Source organism: Anas platyrhynchos, chromosome 5, assembly GCF_047663525.1.
Source record: "Anas platyrhynchos isolate ZD024472 breed Pekin duck chromosome 5, IASCAAS_PekinDuck_T2T, whole genome shotgun sequence".
Classification (NCBI taxonomy): domain Eukaryota; kingdom Metazoa; phylum Chordata; class Aves; order Anseriformes; family Anatidae; genus Anas; species Anas platyrhynchos.
In genome coordinates, this window is record NC_092591.1 from 29,513,930 (window position 1) to 29,529,951 (window position 16,022).

The 16,022-nt window shown below is 39.4% G+C and overlaps 2 protein-coding genes across 19 annotated transcripts in view; both read left to right on the plus strand.

Annotated features, from left to right (window-relative positions):
- PTPN5 (protein tyrosine phosphatase non-receptor type 5) overlaps positions 1 to 3,843 on the plus strand; it is an 82,520-nt gene extending 78,677 nt beyond the window's left edge. For all 17 annotated transcript variants that reach the window (XM_072038557.1, XM_072038558.1, XM_038180766.2 and 14 more), the window contains one exon: positions 1,709 to 3,843. In XM_072038557.1, coding sequence (XP_071894658.1) covers positions 1,709 to 1,802 — 94 coding nt within the window. In that variant the 3' untranslated portion in view covers positions 1,803 to 3,843. The remainder of the gene's footprint in view (positions 1 to 1,708) is intronic.
- A 143-nt stretch (positions 3,844 to 3,986) lies between these two features.
- IGSF22 (immunoglobulin superfamily member 22) overlaps positions 3,987 to 16,022 on the plus strand; it is an 87,409-nt gene continuing 75,373 nt past the window's right edge. Inside the window, exon 1 of one of the 2 annotated variants that reach the window (XM_072038564.1) lies at positions 3,987 to 7,817. The gene's annotated coding sequence lies outside the window, so the exon portion shown is untranslated. Of the gene's footprint in view, positions 7,818 to 14,767; positions 15,098 to 16,022 lie in introns of those variants that run through there. The other variant, XR_011809625.1, reaches the window with a different exon arrangement.

Here is a 16,022-nt window from a genome sequence, read left to right on the forward strand (position 1 = left end):
GCGGGAAGGGGAGGAAGCTACTGCAGAACAGGGAACGAGATAAAATGGAAAATCACTTCCTGTGGTCTGAAACTTGATGGCCACCCTAGTGCTTCTGTTGCTACAACTTCAGGGTCCAACCTTGCTGTTAATGGGGAGAAGTTACCAGATACGACTCAAATTCCTTGTGTGTCGTGGACTGACATAAATATATTTCAGTGCTGTGCATGGCACAGAAGGACTCAAATTAACCATGAGCCTGTGTTAAATAGAGCAGATGGAGAAGAGATGCTCATCTGGGAAATAGTTTCTTTAAAAGCACACTGTTTCCCACCCTTTGCTCATTGATGAGAGGTTGGAGCATGGTTCCTGTTCATTGTTAAGAGTGTGTTTCAAGCATTCTGTTAGCAAAGTAACTGCAAGAGGCTGAAGAAGGAGGTTGTCTTGAACCTTCATTTACCTTCTGGTAGCATTACTGTGTGATCCACAATTGTTAAGCTGGGCCTCAGAGAAGAGGGCAGTTCCTGAGGGTGGTGCTACCAGTCTGCTGCCTGTTTGGCTCAGAGGAAGCAACTTTCCATTAATTTCCTCTGATTTCTGAAGGAAGTCATCACGTGTTCTCTTTCTCAAGCTGACACAGTCTGGTTGGCACTGGCCACCCCCAGGCTCCCACGTTCCTCAACACCACTTGTTTCAGACTCCTTTTGGCAATACATTCCCTGGATCCATGCGCCAGCACTAGTGCTGGCACAATTTTGTATAAACCTGTGAATTCGAACTACAGGTTTTAATTATTTTCATAATGAATTATGAAGAGATCATATCACTGTTATGAGGTACTCTTAGCAAAATTTAAGGTGTTTTTCTTTTTCATTCATTTTTGTCTCCCACTGTAGTATTTGTGTTCGTTAATATGGTACTTATAGAAATACACAGGTTAATGATGCACAGAGAAGCAAATTGTGCTTCTGCTCCTGCTTGCATTTCCTTTCAGATTTGCAGGTTTAAAGAGAACAGTAAAAGCTGAACCAAAACACATTTCTGCTCTTGGAGTCTCTTACTAGTCAAGGTGTGTTGGCAGTCAATTCAGGTAATAGTTAGAGTTCTCCTTTGTAAAAATTACAGTGTCTGTTCCTGAATCCTGCTCTCAATCATCTGGTTTGCTGGTGATCTTACCCCTCAAAAAAACACAGTCTGGGACAGCACAAAGACATTGCAGACTGGGAAAGTAGGGTGCTGCATCAGTTCTCTGGGCTAGCCTGGCTCTCTGTAGTCCTGAATTTGTTCCTGAATTCAGTCCCTAGTGCAACTGTGAAGACTGAAAGGAGCTAATTCACCTCTTTATATTCCCCCATCTCATATCTGTCAGTGTAGAGCTTTGAGGTATGGGTTGCTTTTTGCCACATTTAAAATGATGCTTAGAATACAGGTGCTACAGCCAGATACATATATGCAAATGATGATGGCATTGTCTTACTGGATTCAGGCCTCTGCTATCCTGTTCTGACTTGTTTCTGTTCCTTAGTTAGCAGAGACTTTCAGAACAAAGCTTGAGGTTGGACTGCAAGCTGGTTACAATCAATGGGTGCTTTCTCACTCCTTTCAGGAAATGTTGGAATAGATCTTTTGTGTGTAACACCAGCTTCATGCTAGCTGTGCCATTTCCTAGTATGTTATTTGCATGTAATAAGGCTACTGTTTCCCTCCCCTTTTTTTCTTTCCTTTTCAGGGGAGGAATGATCCAGACTTGTGAACAGTATCAATTTGTCCATCATGTCATGAGCTTGTACGGAAAACAGCTTTCTAGAGCAGCAGAAGAATAAGTGTTCATGATATTCCTAAAGGCTAAAACCAAGAGAACTTTTGACTGCATTCAGATATATTTCAGATCTGATAAGAGATGCATGGTAACCTGGCTGTCTTAGCTGGAGAGAAAGATATATTATTTTACTTTGATATTGCTTTTATGCTCTTGTTTGCGTTGACATTTAAGAGCTGAGGTACGCCTTGTCTTAAACATATGTGACAGGACATAATCTTCACCAAAAAAGGCTTATTTATACTGTAAATAAGGATAGTAGCTTCATTTGTTACAAAATCAAAAAGAAAAAAAAAAGTCTTCAGTTTGCTATTTTTAAAAGATAATTGCTATTATATCCAAATACAGTGTGAAACTTTTTGAATTGTCATGCTGAAATGTGCCGTATGTTGACTAAGCTTGAAAGTAACTTTTTGCCTCTTTCTGATTGTTTTTACATATAAAATTACCGAATACTGTGTATATCGTAAACCTTCTGAGCCTCTGCATTGAAAGATTCAAGTAGATTCATGTTGAAATGTTTCACACGTCATGTTTGCTTGTTGTTTTTTTTTTGTTTTGGTTTGTTTTTTAAAGCAGTCCCCACCAGTGTTATCAGAACTAAAGGGAAAAAAATGATTTCATTGATGTGAGTGAAATTCTTGCCTCCAGTTCCTACCAGCAACATACCTTGGTATCCTTACAGCTGGGTGAATCTGAGATTGATAGGGGAGAAGTTAATCTGAATTCTTCATATTTTACGTTTCCTTTGTCAATATTTTGGCATCTCAACATGGAGCCAGATTTTACTTGTGCAAGTATTTTCTCTTTTTGCATATTGAAATCATAATCCCAATACAACTTCCTCAGAAATTTGAGGAATTTAAGGTGAGGAATTACTATTCTTTTAATTGAGTTCATCTTTATCAAAAAATGAATAACAGAAACACTTGTGTTCTGAATTTAAACCTGTTTCAATGCTTTGAGAGTAACTGAGTGCCCAGTGCTCATTAAGACTAGTATGACTAGAAATGAAAATCTTATAGGCAGCTTTAAAAAAAAAAAAAAAAAAGCCTAAATCTGTTAGCTGTTCTTTGATACGTTTCCCCTCAAACCCAATTGAGACAATTGTTAGCCCATTATAATCACTAGTCCAGGCAACAGCATTTCCTTTAAAATAATAGACTACTGACAGACTACTGCCCATGCTTTTGTTTTTAGCCCTCAGTCTGGCTATGCAGGCTGAAGTTTGTGTTTAATGCTTAGAGGTAAGCACATGTTTCAGTGCTCTGATGAGCAGAGAAAAAAGGAGGTACATAGGACTATTTACATGAAAGATGAGTGTTTTGTGAATAGAAGCTGTAATCATCTACTGCAAATAATTTGCTTCTCTATTTGTGACAATAACCAAAACCCACTGCTTTTGCTGGTGCAGAAGATTCTCTGAACTTACTGCACTTTGTTATCAGGAGAAGGGAAAGCAGCTCTCAGAACAGTAAGGGCTGATCCTGCTCTCACTGAGGTTTTGCCATTGACATCAGCAGGTGCAGGGTAGGGCCAGAAATGTTATGCCTACAACTTCATCACTGTGCAGAAAGCTTCCCAGTATTTCAGTACACATCCTTTATGTTTATTCTGTATCCATGAACCTGTAAAAATCCTGTCAGCAGGGTTTGCATGAATGTGTGGCAAAATGTGTTATCTTTAAACCACTTGATTTTATTGCTGTATTTAAAATATTTCCTTCAGTGAGAAGCTAGCAGGAAGAACTGGCATTCTTTTTAAAAATACTGGCGGTAGTCATTAAATAGAGCAATAAACTTAAGCTTTTGAGCATAACATGACTGTTAGTTTTATGTAAACCTTGCTAGCTATGTTCTTCCCATTGCTACTGATTCTTTCAAAAGGGTAACGCTATTTTGTCTGAGCACTCCTTAGAAATAACAAAAGCACCACTGATGTTCTGAATGGCATTGTAAGTGGAATTCCCTATAATGTTTTCAGCTGTTCAGTGCCCTTCAGTGTCAAAATTGACTCAGTGAATAAAATGACTTGTTCTGTCATCAGCTTGCTGTGTATCTAATAAAGAATATTTGTTGATGATGGGTAGGATTGTGCATGTAGGAGAGAAGTTGACTGTATAAGCTGCCTTCTGTACAAGGAAACTTTCTAGAGGAGAATTGCTGTATGGCAAACAAGGTACGAAGGGCTTTTAGCATACTGACAAGGTCCATATGCAGATCTTCAGCAGGCACTAGTTAGCAGTGTGGTTTGTTGACTTGAACAGAAACAATTTTTACTGGTGAATGAAATCTAACCTGCTGCCCGCTCCTATTCTGCATATGTGGAGTGTCCCGAGAGTGTGGCCATGGGTAAAGTCTGGCTGTTTTGCATCAATTCACTAGTATAAAGCAAGTGTCAGCCTACTTCCCCTCTCTGGTTATGAGGACTGCCCTCCTGCCATCTCACACCAGGCAAGAGCATGCTGCTTAGTCAAGACCAAAATATTCAAATGCCTCTTGAAGTGTTATTTTGTCTAACAATCAGAGCTAATCCTCCTATTTATACTTCAGCCTTACCAGAATTAACATTTCTCTTAAAAAAAATAAATAAATAAAAAGGGGGAGGGGGGTCTGAAGGACCTTGTATTAGCTGCTCTGGTCTCTTCTGATGGCAGAGGTAGTCTTAAGTGTTCAGGATTAGCAGAAAGGATCTCTGACCATGCAGAAGCACTTGAGGTGAGTGGAGCTGCTGTTTCTGCTACTCAGAAGGTTTGAAACTGAGCTGACAATAGGGACTAAGCCAAACTGTGCATCTCACTAGGCTTCTATTTTTACTAGGCACTCTAAGAAAAAATTCTAGCATACTTTATGCCCCCAAGCCTATTTATACCTGAAACTGCAGTATTAACACCTACAAACAACACAGTTGTTCCTCAAAGGGCTGAATTCCTCTCCTTGGATATGTTAGCATGTAATAACCTGAGCTAATTTTATTTATAACTGGCTGTAATGTCTTCTCTGTCAGTTTCATAAACTTTTTTCACACTAAGTGTGAAAAGACTAAGGCAGAGCCTAGATCAATTCCTTGTTTGTTCATCAGTCACTGGCCATCATGCTTATGCAGTTATCATTTGTTTCACTTGTGGTAACAGTAATGACACTTTCTGTCCTTTTGTAGGTCTTCTGAGATCTGCAGACACACAGGATTACGTAAAAAAAAAAAAAAAAAAAAAGACTAACATAGCATGAGAGAGCATGAGCTGTCCCCAGGTAAAGCATGACTGACTCTCTCAAGGGTCATAATAAGTTACTTTGGTCAAATTACTTTGAAATATCAGCTGTCTACTATGTATAATACTTACTTGCACAACTTTCAAAAGCTGCTAACAATTTTGGATGTTTCCTCAGTAAGTACACTACTTAGGAAAATCTTAATCTATGAGTTTGCAGTAACAAAAGGACTTGAGACCAAAAAGATCATGAAACAGAATCTTGGTTCCCCTCATTTCTCTGCAGTGGAGGAACTGTGTAGATTGCACAGTAAGGTGGTCTTAAAGTGTGTCAATCACTTGGTGAGTTGGTAAGTTTTAGAAGTGCATCTGAAGTGTGACTTCAATTTGTTCTTTCCCTGCAAATCATTTTAAAGGGAAAAGGTAATTTTACAAGTTGCTAATCATAAATGTCTCTTTCTAATTTTGACATAAAACATGTTTTGTGCGTCTGCTAAGGAGGGAAAAATTGTTTTCTGAGATATGTTGGGGATAACCTTAAGTCTACTGCCTCAGCAGAAGAAATGTATTGGCTGATGTCTGTGAGAGTGACGATTAACATAAGATAACATAGGGCAGCTCGGAATTCCTGCAGGAAAAAAATGACTCCATTCAAAAGCACAAAAGGAATATATGAATGAAAGCAGCATTTGCAGCTCTGTTTATAAGGAACAAACATTCAAATAACTGCATGCTCTAGAAAATTGGTATCTAAAAGTAAATTTCACATATTCACAAAGAGGTGAATTCCTTCTATTGCAGGCAAGGAAAGAGAAGAGTCCACTCTCCTCTGAGTACTGATACACAGATCAGGCTCCAGCACTTGAATACATCTGAAGCCACATTCTCATGGCATAGCATGAACCTTCACAGAAGGGAGTACAATTAACTTCAATACAGAAGATCTTCCCAGGCTTTGTGCTTCATGTAATTCCAAGTAGGGCAGCAGGCAAGATTTATTCAGTTGATAGCAAAGCTGAACACAGAGGCTAAACAATTTACTCAGAATTAAAAGTCTTACTGGCATCACAGCTGGCAGTATGGTTCACAGCATCTAAGACGATAAAGTTGGCAAAGAACTCAGGTATTGTAATTCCTGCCCCTCATTTCTCTTTCATCACCGGACCATGCTCCTCAAATTCCATGTTTCATATCTCTTGTTTCTCTCTTATCTGCTTATTGCTCCTTAGGCTTGAAATACAGTAAAAATAATAAAAATAGTAATTATTTTTATTAGGAAAAATAAATAACTCACTGTGTCGCACTAGTTTTAATCCAAAGTGCTGATAGCTAGTTTCTTCCAGGGACCATCTCTTCCCTTGGAGAGAGTCTGTGTTGTCAGACACCCTTCAGAGGGCCTCAGGGGACCTCTTCTGCCTACCTTTTGATCTCAATACATCTCAGAATTTTGGGGACAAAATATCTGCAGTACCATGCATCTTTAGACTAAAGACATTTCTCCTTTGGGAAATGATGCCTGAGTCAAATTTTTGCTATGTATGGCCTTAACTCCTCTAGTCCCATAAGCAGCTACAATGTGTCTGCTTTTCTCTGCAAAGGCAATGCTTCTCTCCAGGGATCAGAGGGAAAAAAAATCTGCATAGATCCTTTTGGTCCAATCTTTCTCCTTTGCATGCTTATTTAGCCTGTTTGCCTCTGAAGTGGACATAAGGAAAATTGTCAGGATTTAAGTCAAAGTTAATAAGGTACCACAGAACAATAGAAACCTCCTCTCTTAACAGATAACTTTGATTCCTTTTGTCTCAGAAGAAGGAAAAAAGGGTGTGATTGGTTTTTACTACATCCACTGTTATTATCTTCGCACTTAGGCTGGTGTGAGGAATAATGCAGAGCAGACACCCAGCCATCACAAAGGTCAGGATAATAACTCTTCATTAGAGAATCCTTCACTCCCTTCTCTAGGCCTGCGCCTGACAGTGTGGCCAGACTTAATGTTCCAAAGTGAAAGATCTTCTCATTCATATACATTAGCTTTTTCCTACAGCACTATGCACGCATGTGTATGCATACGCACATGCCCACTCAGTGCGCCACAGTAGCTGGTGTAAGAACAGAAGGATGAGGGAGGACTCGTGAGCACTGTGAAATGAGCATGGAAACGGACTGCCTGGTTTTTGAGTCTGTTTGGAATAGTGGGTGGAATTGGATTGGGTTGGCAGTGTTTTGTTTTTGTTGGGGAAAATGCGACTCTCAGCCCAGAAACCAGGTTTCTCTGTATCTAATTTAGGCCCTTGTTTCTCAATTAGAACATTGAAGGGGTAAATGCAAGTCAGTTCCTTGACAGATTTATTAGACAAGCAATAAATAATACCTGATCCACTTTACAGCATGACCAATCCTATTTCCACACTATTCTGATTTGATGAATGTATCTGTGTTAATAACACTAACTTCTAGAGAAGGAAGCACAGAGCCTCTGTCATGCTGGAATCCTTCTTTAGCCTGTGAACTACAGCATGCAGTTACTTTTGGTGTCTATATACAATATTTTTAGCTCACTGGAAAAGCTGACAATGTTTTAGCCTCTGCACTATTTTTTTAAATTGATTCTTGTTAATTTTCTTTTTGCCTTCCCCTTTCTTTCTGAGACAGGTAGAAATCATCTGAAATCATCAGTAAAAGTGGTATATTTCCTGGAGAATTGCCATTGCTTTGTGTGGTGTTTACACTTAGAATTACTTCTGTCAGCCTCTGGAAGTTGGCTAGCAAACATTCTTTGGTGTTTCAAGTTCCTGTGTGTTGCAAAATGTAAGTGGAAGGTGCCTCCTGCACTAGACTCCCTTCTCATTTGAATTTAGCATAAATACAGAATAGATAACAGTAGTCTGTTCTAAGCAGAAATCAATTGCAGCCACTGAAGAGAAGCAGTTTATTGCCACTAGTTCACCCTAATTTACAAACAAGATATGTAGTTTGTGTCCTTCAGAATGGATAGACCTGTATCCTTGTAAAGAGGCCTCTTGTACTTGCAGTATTTCACTGCTGCTGCTGTTAACACTAATAATGTAAAAGAGAGAGAAATACACAGGCTGTGACCTGTAATTCATTCTCTTGAGAACTACCCTAGTGTTTGGGAATTGAAGTCCTTCTCCATACAAAGAAGGGTGACAATCTCAGACTTATTACATGTGAACAAGAACTGTTCAAAGAGTATCTTCTGTAATCTAAAGTTATAAACTGGTTTTCCAAAGAGATCAGTCCCTGTCTGATTATCTGAACAAACTGGTTGGACTCAGAAATGGTGGATACTGCTGCCTGTAGAACTTAAAAATAAACAAAGCCAAAGGCTGCCCAGCTCACTAGGTTGTGAAGCAAGCATTGAGGACTGACTTAACTGCCAAAGCAAAATTTGTTGAATGCTGTAATGTTTGAAACCTGACCCTACGTGTTTTCTTTTTATCATGAAAAACAAGGGTAAATTGTTTAATAGTCTGCCTTTGATCAGAGTTCTAAAATGGTGTTATAAATGATTACAACAAAATGTGGGATTGGGGAGGTGATGTTTATTTTTAAATAAAGAAGACGTACCTTTAACTTACTGAAGATATGCTCATTTTAGCCTCATACTTGAAGTTTCATTGTCCTGTTATTTTGAGAATGAGAAACTGCTGGAGTCAGTGTAACAGATGCAACAGCATAGCCTGTAAGAGGCTAGTAAGTATTTAGTTTGAATGGATCAAAAGCCATATTTGTCCAGTGTGGAGGGACCCAGGCACCTTCCGAAGACTGGAACAGCCTACAGGACTTCACATAAGCCAAGGGATGCAGAAGGGTCAGTAATGGTCTGAAATCTCCATTCTCTTGGTAGGTATAATCAGGATGTTAGCTGCTGGGGGAAAAAAAAATAAAATAATAATAAAAAAAAGGTAAAATGTATGGCAGCAGATGTCTGTCAGGAATGTCCTAGTACTCTGTATTTTGTGGCTGTATGCAGGCAAAGTGGAAAATGGTTGTGCGAGGTGAATGGCTTTAGTTTCATGTCTGCGTTGCTTTTCTCTTTGCTTTCCATGAAAGGAACCGTATGAAATACCCCTCTGAAGTATCACTCTTTGAGACTCTTAAAAACAAAGTTTAAAAGAGCTGTGCAAAGTATGGTGTAGGGAAAGCTCAGTTATTTGTCCAATTCTTTTCTGTAACAGAATCTAAAATGAATGTTTACTCACACCAAGTCTTTGTTTTGTATAGTGTAATGGTACCACCTAGTCGTTTCTCAAGATGTGGTTTGGCTTGCAAATGGATGCTGATTCTGTTAATAGAAGCCATAGAGTAAAATAGCAATGCTGTATGGTGATGGGTGAAGTTAATTTCTCTGCAGAGTACCTATCAGTTGATTCATGGTACACCTGTGTTCTTAAGCATGGAGGGTTGTCTGTGTTTGTTTTTGTGTTGTGTTTTTTTTCTTGTCCACAGTCAAGACATGGGCTAGTTGAGTCAAGGTGATGGGCAGTAACAGACAATGACATATCCTTCAAGTGCAACTTCTTGGTCTCTGGAAGTCAGTTAGTCTTATTAAGAAACAAGGAATCTTGTAGCCTCACAAGTCTTCCAAAAGCTTGTTCTTTCTTACTAAATTTACTGTTAAGGGCAATTTTTCTAACAGAGCGCTTGCTGTCTAGAAAGTAGCCAGAGTGAACAATAACAAAAGGTTAGGCCCAGCATTTCAGAAAAAAATTAAAAATTGATTATTACCAGTCATTTGTACTCCACAGCTGGCACAAGCTGCTGGATCTTAACCTGTACCACTTTCATGTTAAGAAAATCTGTGATCAAGGCTGAAAAACTTTGATCAGGTAAAGGAAATACAAGTAAATGAAATTCCATTTTCAGGTGAAAGGAGGAACTGTTAGAATGGTGAGTTGTTTTTTAAACCGTTTCACGGTGAGTGTGCAGCAGATTGTGCAGTGGAGCAGGTAAGTAAAGCAGCATGCTATGTGCCTTCTCACTTTAGCATTTGATGCTACTGAATATGGAGTTGCTCCATAGAGACTGAGGGTAAAATACGCTCCTTAAAAGGGCATTTGGAATTATAGAATAACATCTCCTATCTCTTCCTAGCCAGCCCCATTCATTGCTGTTGCTCACACTGCTGACCGTTGGTATGCAGGAAAAGAAAGGGTGAGAACAGAACAGTGAAAATGAGGGTGGTAAGAAGAAGAAAAAACCCTTTGGCCAGAGCAGGCAAGAGAAAGAGATATCTCTTTTTCCTAGATTCGTGGTTTGTAGAAAAGGTTTCAAAAATTGTGTTGCTGTGAGAAAAATTCTGAGCAGAAGAATGACAAAACGGTGTCTAGAGATGCATGATATCCCTTTTTTTTTAGAGGGTATATGGAGATACGTAGGCTAGGACAGAGACTCTTAATTCGTCTTCTGTACATAAGGAATTGGAGAACATTTATTTCTCATACAGGCCAGCTGGAGAAAAAGGCCAGCTCAGCAAGGAGACCAGAGTATTTATGTTCTGTGAAGGAAAAAGATCTGTTTGGGTGACCACCCAAAACAGAGCACCCTTGGTATAGCTGTAATTTCTGCTGGCAACAAAGCAAAGTCTGAAGGTCACGTGGTCTTGCTATTGTCTTCCCCATGGACTGTATCTTCTAGTTTCAGTGCATTATTACAGCCTCTATCAGAATAGAAGCCTGTGCCCCTAACTTTGGGAGGGGTTGTGTTTTGGGTTGATCTCCTGCCCCATGATCCTCTAGCAAGGACACAACTGTGTCAAAGATTACCATTTCTTATTTTATCTGCCTTATCAAGGAACACTTTTTAAAACTAGGGACCTGCCATTTCTAGATGACTAATGCTCATCCTTTATGGATGAGAAGTGAATAGTCCCTTTTCCCCAAACTGCCTTCCATACTGACACTGGTCTTGGCATAGCTGTAGGCAGCAGAATCCCCACTGGAAACAGGTTATATGCTGACAAGTTTCTCCAGTAGCATAGACACATGACTTACCCAAATGATGCACGCCAAACTGACAGAAAGTAGGCTGCATCTTCTCTGTGGGATTTGCTGAGAGGGAAGTGAGCCTTTTTGTTACTGTCAAAGGCCAGCTCATGGCAGTACATGTATTGCCTCTGCTAAACCATCAGCTGTGGGCTTTGATTAGAAACATTTTGTCTTGCTTTATCTTGGCTTAAAGAAACCTCCTTTCTGGTTGTGTCTTGGTATTGTAGTGAGTACTGCAACTCAGTTCCCAGCCACGCTCACCAAGAGTGAGGTGTGCACAAGCCCTCTTAGCATTCATACATTCCACAGTGTGATAAACTTGAGACAGCTGTGGGAGTCCTTAATAAGGAAAATGTGCAATGAAATTATCTAAATAAATAAGCAGAGGTAAATCCATTCTGATAGTAGAGTTTATGTTGATTTTTCTGGTGTAAAATGGAGACCTTTTGCTGTTACCACAGAAAAATGTAGTAGCTCCAGTAAGGCATTTGCATGGAGCTGTTAGAAATGAGTATTCAGGGTCAGTTCCTTATTGGTCAGTCTGACCAGAAAAAAGTTACTGTTTTACCTAAACTCAGGAAATACTTCTCGAAAAATACTAAATGGGTTCATTCTGGTTGAAAAATGCTGCACCTCTTTGGAGCCTTCTAAAATTAAGAGTTTAAAATGTTGCCTATTTCAGTATGTAGATCCATAAAGTGATAAAAACAGCCTTCTAGGTTATTCTACATGGGTTTTTTCCACCTCTGTTATCCTGATGCACACTGGCTTGCCAACACAAATTGCTAGATAGCAGTTAGTTTGACAGGAGAGCCACACTTACCCCTACACACATCAGGCAAGTGTATTTCTTAATGCTCCTTTCCAGAGTTTGCATCCCTCAGAACCCTGCTGCCATAACAGCAGAACTGCAACAGCAGAAGATGTGCACGTGCAAACTGAGATTGAGACACACTGCTCTGCTGAAGTCTTCAGCTTGCGAATGCAATCCATCTAAACTGTATGTATTTGTCTAAACATAGGGCATAAGTAGGGCTTAGTACAGCTTGACAGAAGGAAGTAAGTCCTAACAGGCCTTTTGTTACATCCAAAATTAATTAAATGTTACATACAAATTTAATTCCCAGAGTGGTATCCATGATAGACGTGAAGTTGTACTAAGCACAGTAAGTAGTAAAGTAAAGCAAGGTTAATCTAATCTTTTCCATAAAGCAGACATTTAAAATATCATATACTCAAACAGAGAAAGCAGGTAACAGATCCCTATTCCATTTCTTTCATTTATTCATTCATTCATTTCAATGTTTCTTCCTGAATTTTGGCGACATTCTGAGCTGAAGTGATAAGTAAACAAAAGCCTAGTATAACATGGAAAAGAGAGAGTGGGTACCAGTAGAAGAAGGATCCAGAGTGGTTTTTATAAGATCAATAAGGAGTATGTGCTAAAGGTAGCACTCCTTTTTTTATTATTTTTCTTGCCATTAATTCTTTTCTTTACAATAAAACTTTTAAAAAGAAAAATTGAAGTGTTATAGCACTCCTCAGCAGCAAGGAAAATGTCCCAGTTTGCAGCTGGCATACTGCAAGTTTCAGATGCTGTTGCATGTTTGTAGGGCATTATTGCCTATCAACAGAAAAGAGCTTTAGAGCAAGAACCATTATTTTTGTTCCTTGGTTTTGTGTATATTGTAGTGGGGCACTACTGCATCTTGTGTGCCTGTCAGGCAAAAGCAATACTAACATTTAATTCATAATAATATTCAGGACATATGTCCCAGTTCATCTCTGTTTAATTCATGAAGTCACATGACTGACAGCAGAAATTCTGCCTTTCTGCATTCTGCTCTTTTCCTTATTTCACTTACTCTGTCCTTTGTCTCCTCTCTTTCCTAGCCCAATCTATTCCACCTCGTCTCTCAGACAGTCATTTATTTACAAGTCTGCCCACCAGGGCAGGTCAAACTCCCTATTTCTTCTACAAAACTCCAGAGTCTTAAGTCCAGCAGTTTCCATTTATGCTCCTTTGCTCTCTGTATAGCTTATGCAGTTGAGGTGTGATATTCATTTTCATTGCAGAGCACTAGAATAAAAGGGTGCTTCTGAGAAGAAATGCATCTTCATTAGCCTTAGGCCAAGAATATAAAATCCAAAATACATCACTGTCAGTGGAAAGGCTTCTGGCTGTTTCTGAGGCTTTGGCAAGGCTGTGAGAGATCTTTAGGGAGGAAAGAGCATAGGAGTGGGTCTCAGATTTCTCTCCTCAAATATTCTGGATTTTCAACGGGTCAGTTCTATTAAGGAGTTTAAAAATACTGATTTTAACAGAAAAAGAGAAATTCAATAATATATTTGCTGTATTTCCCACTACCACCACTGATAACATTGGCTTCTTTTTTCTTTCCAGTCTCAGTGCCTCTCATGAGATGATGCAGATAAGTACAAGCATATAGTGTCTAAATTAAGTTCCTTACTTGCCTGTGCCCCATTCATAGCCCACCAAAGACAGCAGAAGTTAAAACATCTTACTCAGTGGAGCATGGAGGATGTAAATGACTAGTTGAAGGTCACACTAGGAGTGTAAGCAGTCACAAAATTACCTTGGCATTTTTCCCCAGGTCAATAAAAGTTGGACTTCAAAAAAAGTGATGAAGAAAAGGTCAGACAGGTTGTTTCCTTGTTTATGAACTGACTCTAAGTCTTCATTTCTCAAGGCACAGTCAAACTTCCAGCACCAGTAATGCAGACTGCTGCTTCTGTCAGTTTTGTAGTATCACAGCCACCATCAACACCAAAATCATCTTTCTTTGCTCCTGAAGCATTAACAATGTAGCATATTCCCAGCAGATGGTCTGGCAGGCAAGGTGGTGGGAAGGATTTCTGTAATGCCTTTATCCAGCAATGACCCTATGAGGGAAGCAATTAAAACCTTTGTTGTATTCTCTGGAGCTAGGAGAGCTTGTTTGGAATCACATGAACGCCCCTTCCTAGATATCTGTAATGCTATAGGGATGACAGTTTCTTATTTAAAAATGTAGCATGAATTACTTGTGAGATGTTACGTGTCGAGCCTGTAACTACTAAGAAGAATATAAAGAAAATGTTGACTGAGGAGAAAGAAACATTAGAGATCCTCTCCAAAGTGTCAGAGAAGTACTTTGAGAAGGTGTGCGTGAACTTGCAAGTTCCCTGATTTCCATGGGCTTCTCAAAAAAGTTGAAAGAGGAAGTGAAGAAGAAAGTGGAGGTTGAGGTTGGTGGCACTGTCTGCTTTCAGGACAGTTTAAATGTTCATTTCATTTCATACTTTTGTTTTTCTGTCCACAGTGACTAACTGTCCTTTGCATAAAAGTGCATAAAATGGCCTACAATGTCTGTCACAGCTCCCAAGACTCTTGACAGAGATAAAAGACCTCAAAAAACAGCCTACATCCAAAAAGAAAGCTGTGGAAGAAAGCAGTTCCACATCCCAGATAGGATACACATCTACAATTTTTTGCAGCAGGACTTTTGAAGGTAGATTTTTAAAGGAGCATGAAAGAATTGTGCCAAATCTCAACAAGGCAAAAATGACTTAAGAACCTCTCTGTCAATTAGTGAGAGATCTTCCTATAGACATACAGATTAAATTCATATCAAATCAGGTTCTTGGTGTTAATGTTGCATCCTGATAGTCTAGCCAAGGTCTTCAATCCAGTATTCCTTAGGATAAACAATGAATGAAATAATTAAATGTTAATGAAATAACCCAAATATGAATATTGCAGACAGGATCTTTTTCAGAGAAATGACTGTTGTATTACACATGTTCAAATGCCCTTGACCAGAGTAACCTGCAACGTACAGGATGCCTCTTAGATGACTGGGTATGCATTCAGCTCTACTGGAGACTCACTCTCTAATAGGCTGACTTGCCTGGGGCAAAGCTGCACTTGCTGACAATGGTTTGTTGATTTCCTACCAAAAAGGAGACCGAGGCTGGACTTCGTTCACTGTGCTACCCCCTGCTGGCTTTGGGTGTCTTTTAAGCAGCACTGTGTGTCCTGCCTGCTGTGTCCACTGCACAAAAAGAACGTGTTCAAAGGTACAGGCATTCTGCTTATTATGGGGCAAAGCCTTTGTGTTCCCTGTATTCCCTGAGAAAAATATGAAGCAAATGGATTAAGAAAAATATGCTGTGCATTACCAACATGAATGAAAAATACCTGGGTGTCCACAGTTTTCGTGAGGCTGGAAAGAAACTCTGTAATATTCAGAGCGATAGGTGATGTTTGTTATGGGATATGGGAGGTTCTGTGTACAAAGATGACATCTGCAGAAAAAAATGTGAAGGTCAAAACTGGTGGGCCAAACTGTGACCTGCTTTCTTTTCTTAGACATCCTTGTAACAATCATGATTCATTGGTCTTTTTAGGCTCAAAAAGAAATCTAACATTGTTCAAGTCATAGACCAACCTGCAATTAGCAGAGCACCCATGTGAAAACACCTTTCATGAGATAGCAGACTTCAATTTGAAGGCTAGTTATTAAACATAATAAGCCAAATTCTCCGCCGACGTAAGTGTGGTAGGGGTGTGAGTCACTACTGAGTTTGGACCGGTTTTAGTGGAAAAAATGGGAATGATAAAGTGCACCTTGACACTTGGTAAAAGTGATGCTGCCTACCTTCCTTACCTTTTACTGCAGTTGGGCCATCTTTTAAAGATAAGCTTTGCCAGAAGTACCATTCTTTAAGTGTAATACTTATCTTTTTCAGTAGCAGGGTTTGGACACAGTATTTGGTAGTGTTTGCCTTACTTAAGCCTTAGCAACCCCGTGCCAGGTACTGCAGCACCCTTGACAGATCATGCAGAAAGATAGCAGTCTTCTTTCTGCTTACCAGTTGGTTCCAGGTATGCCAAATGGTTCCAGGTATCTTATCTGCAGCTGCCTGAAGCCATTGACTTTACAATGACCTAGAGTCAGGAAAGGGGAAAAAAAAAAAAAAAAAACAGAACTGAGACAGAAGA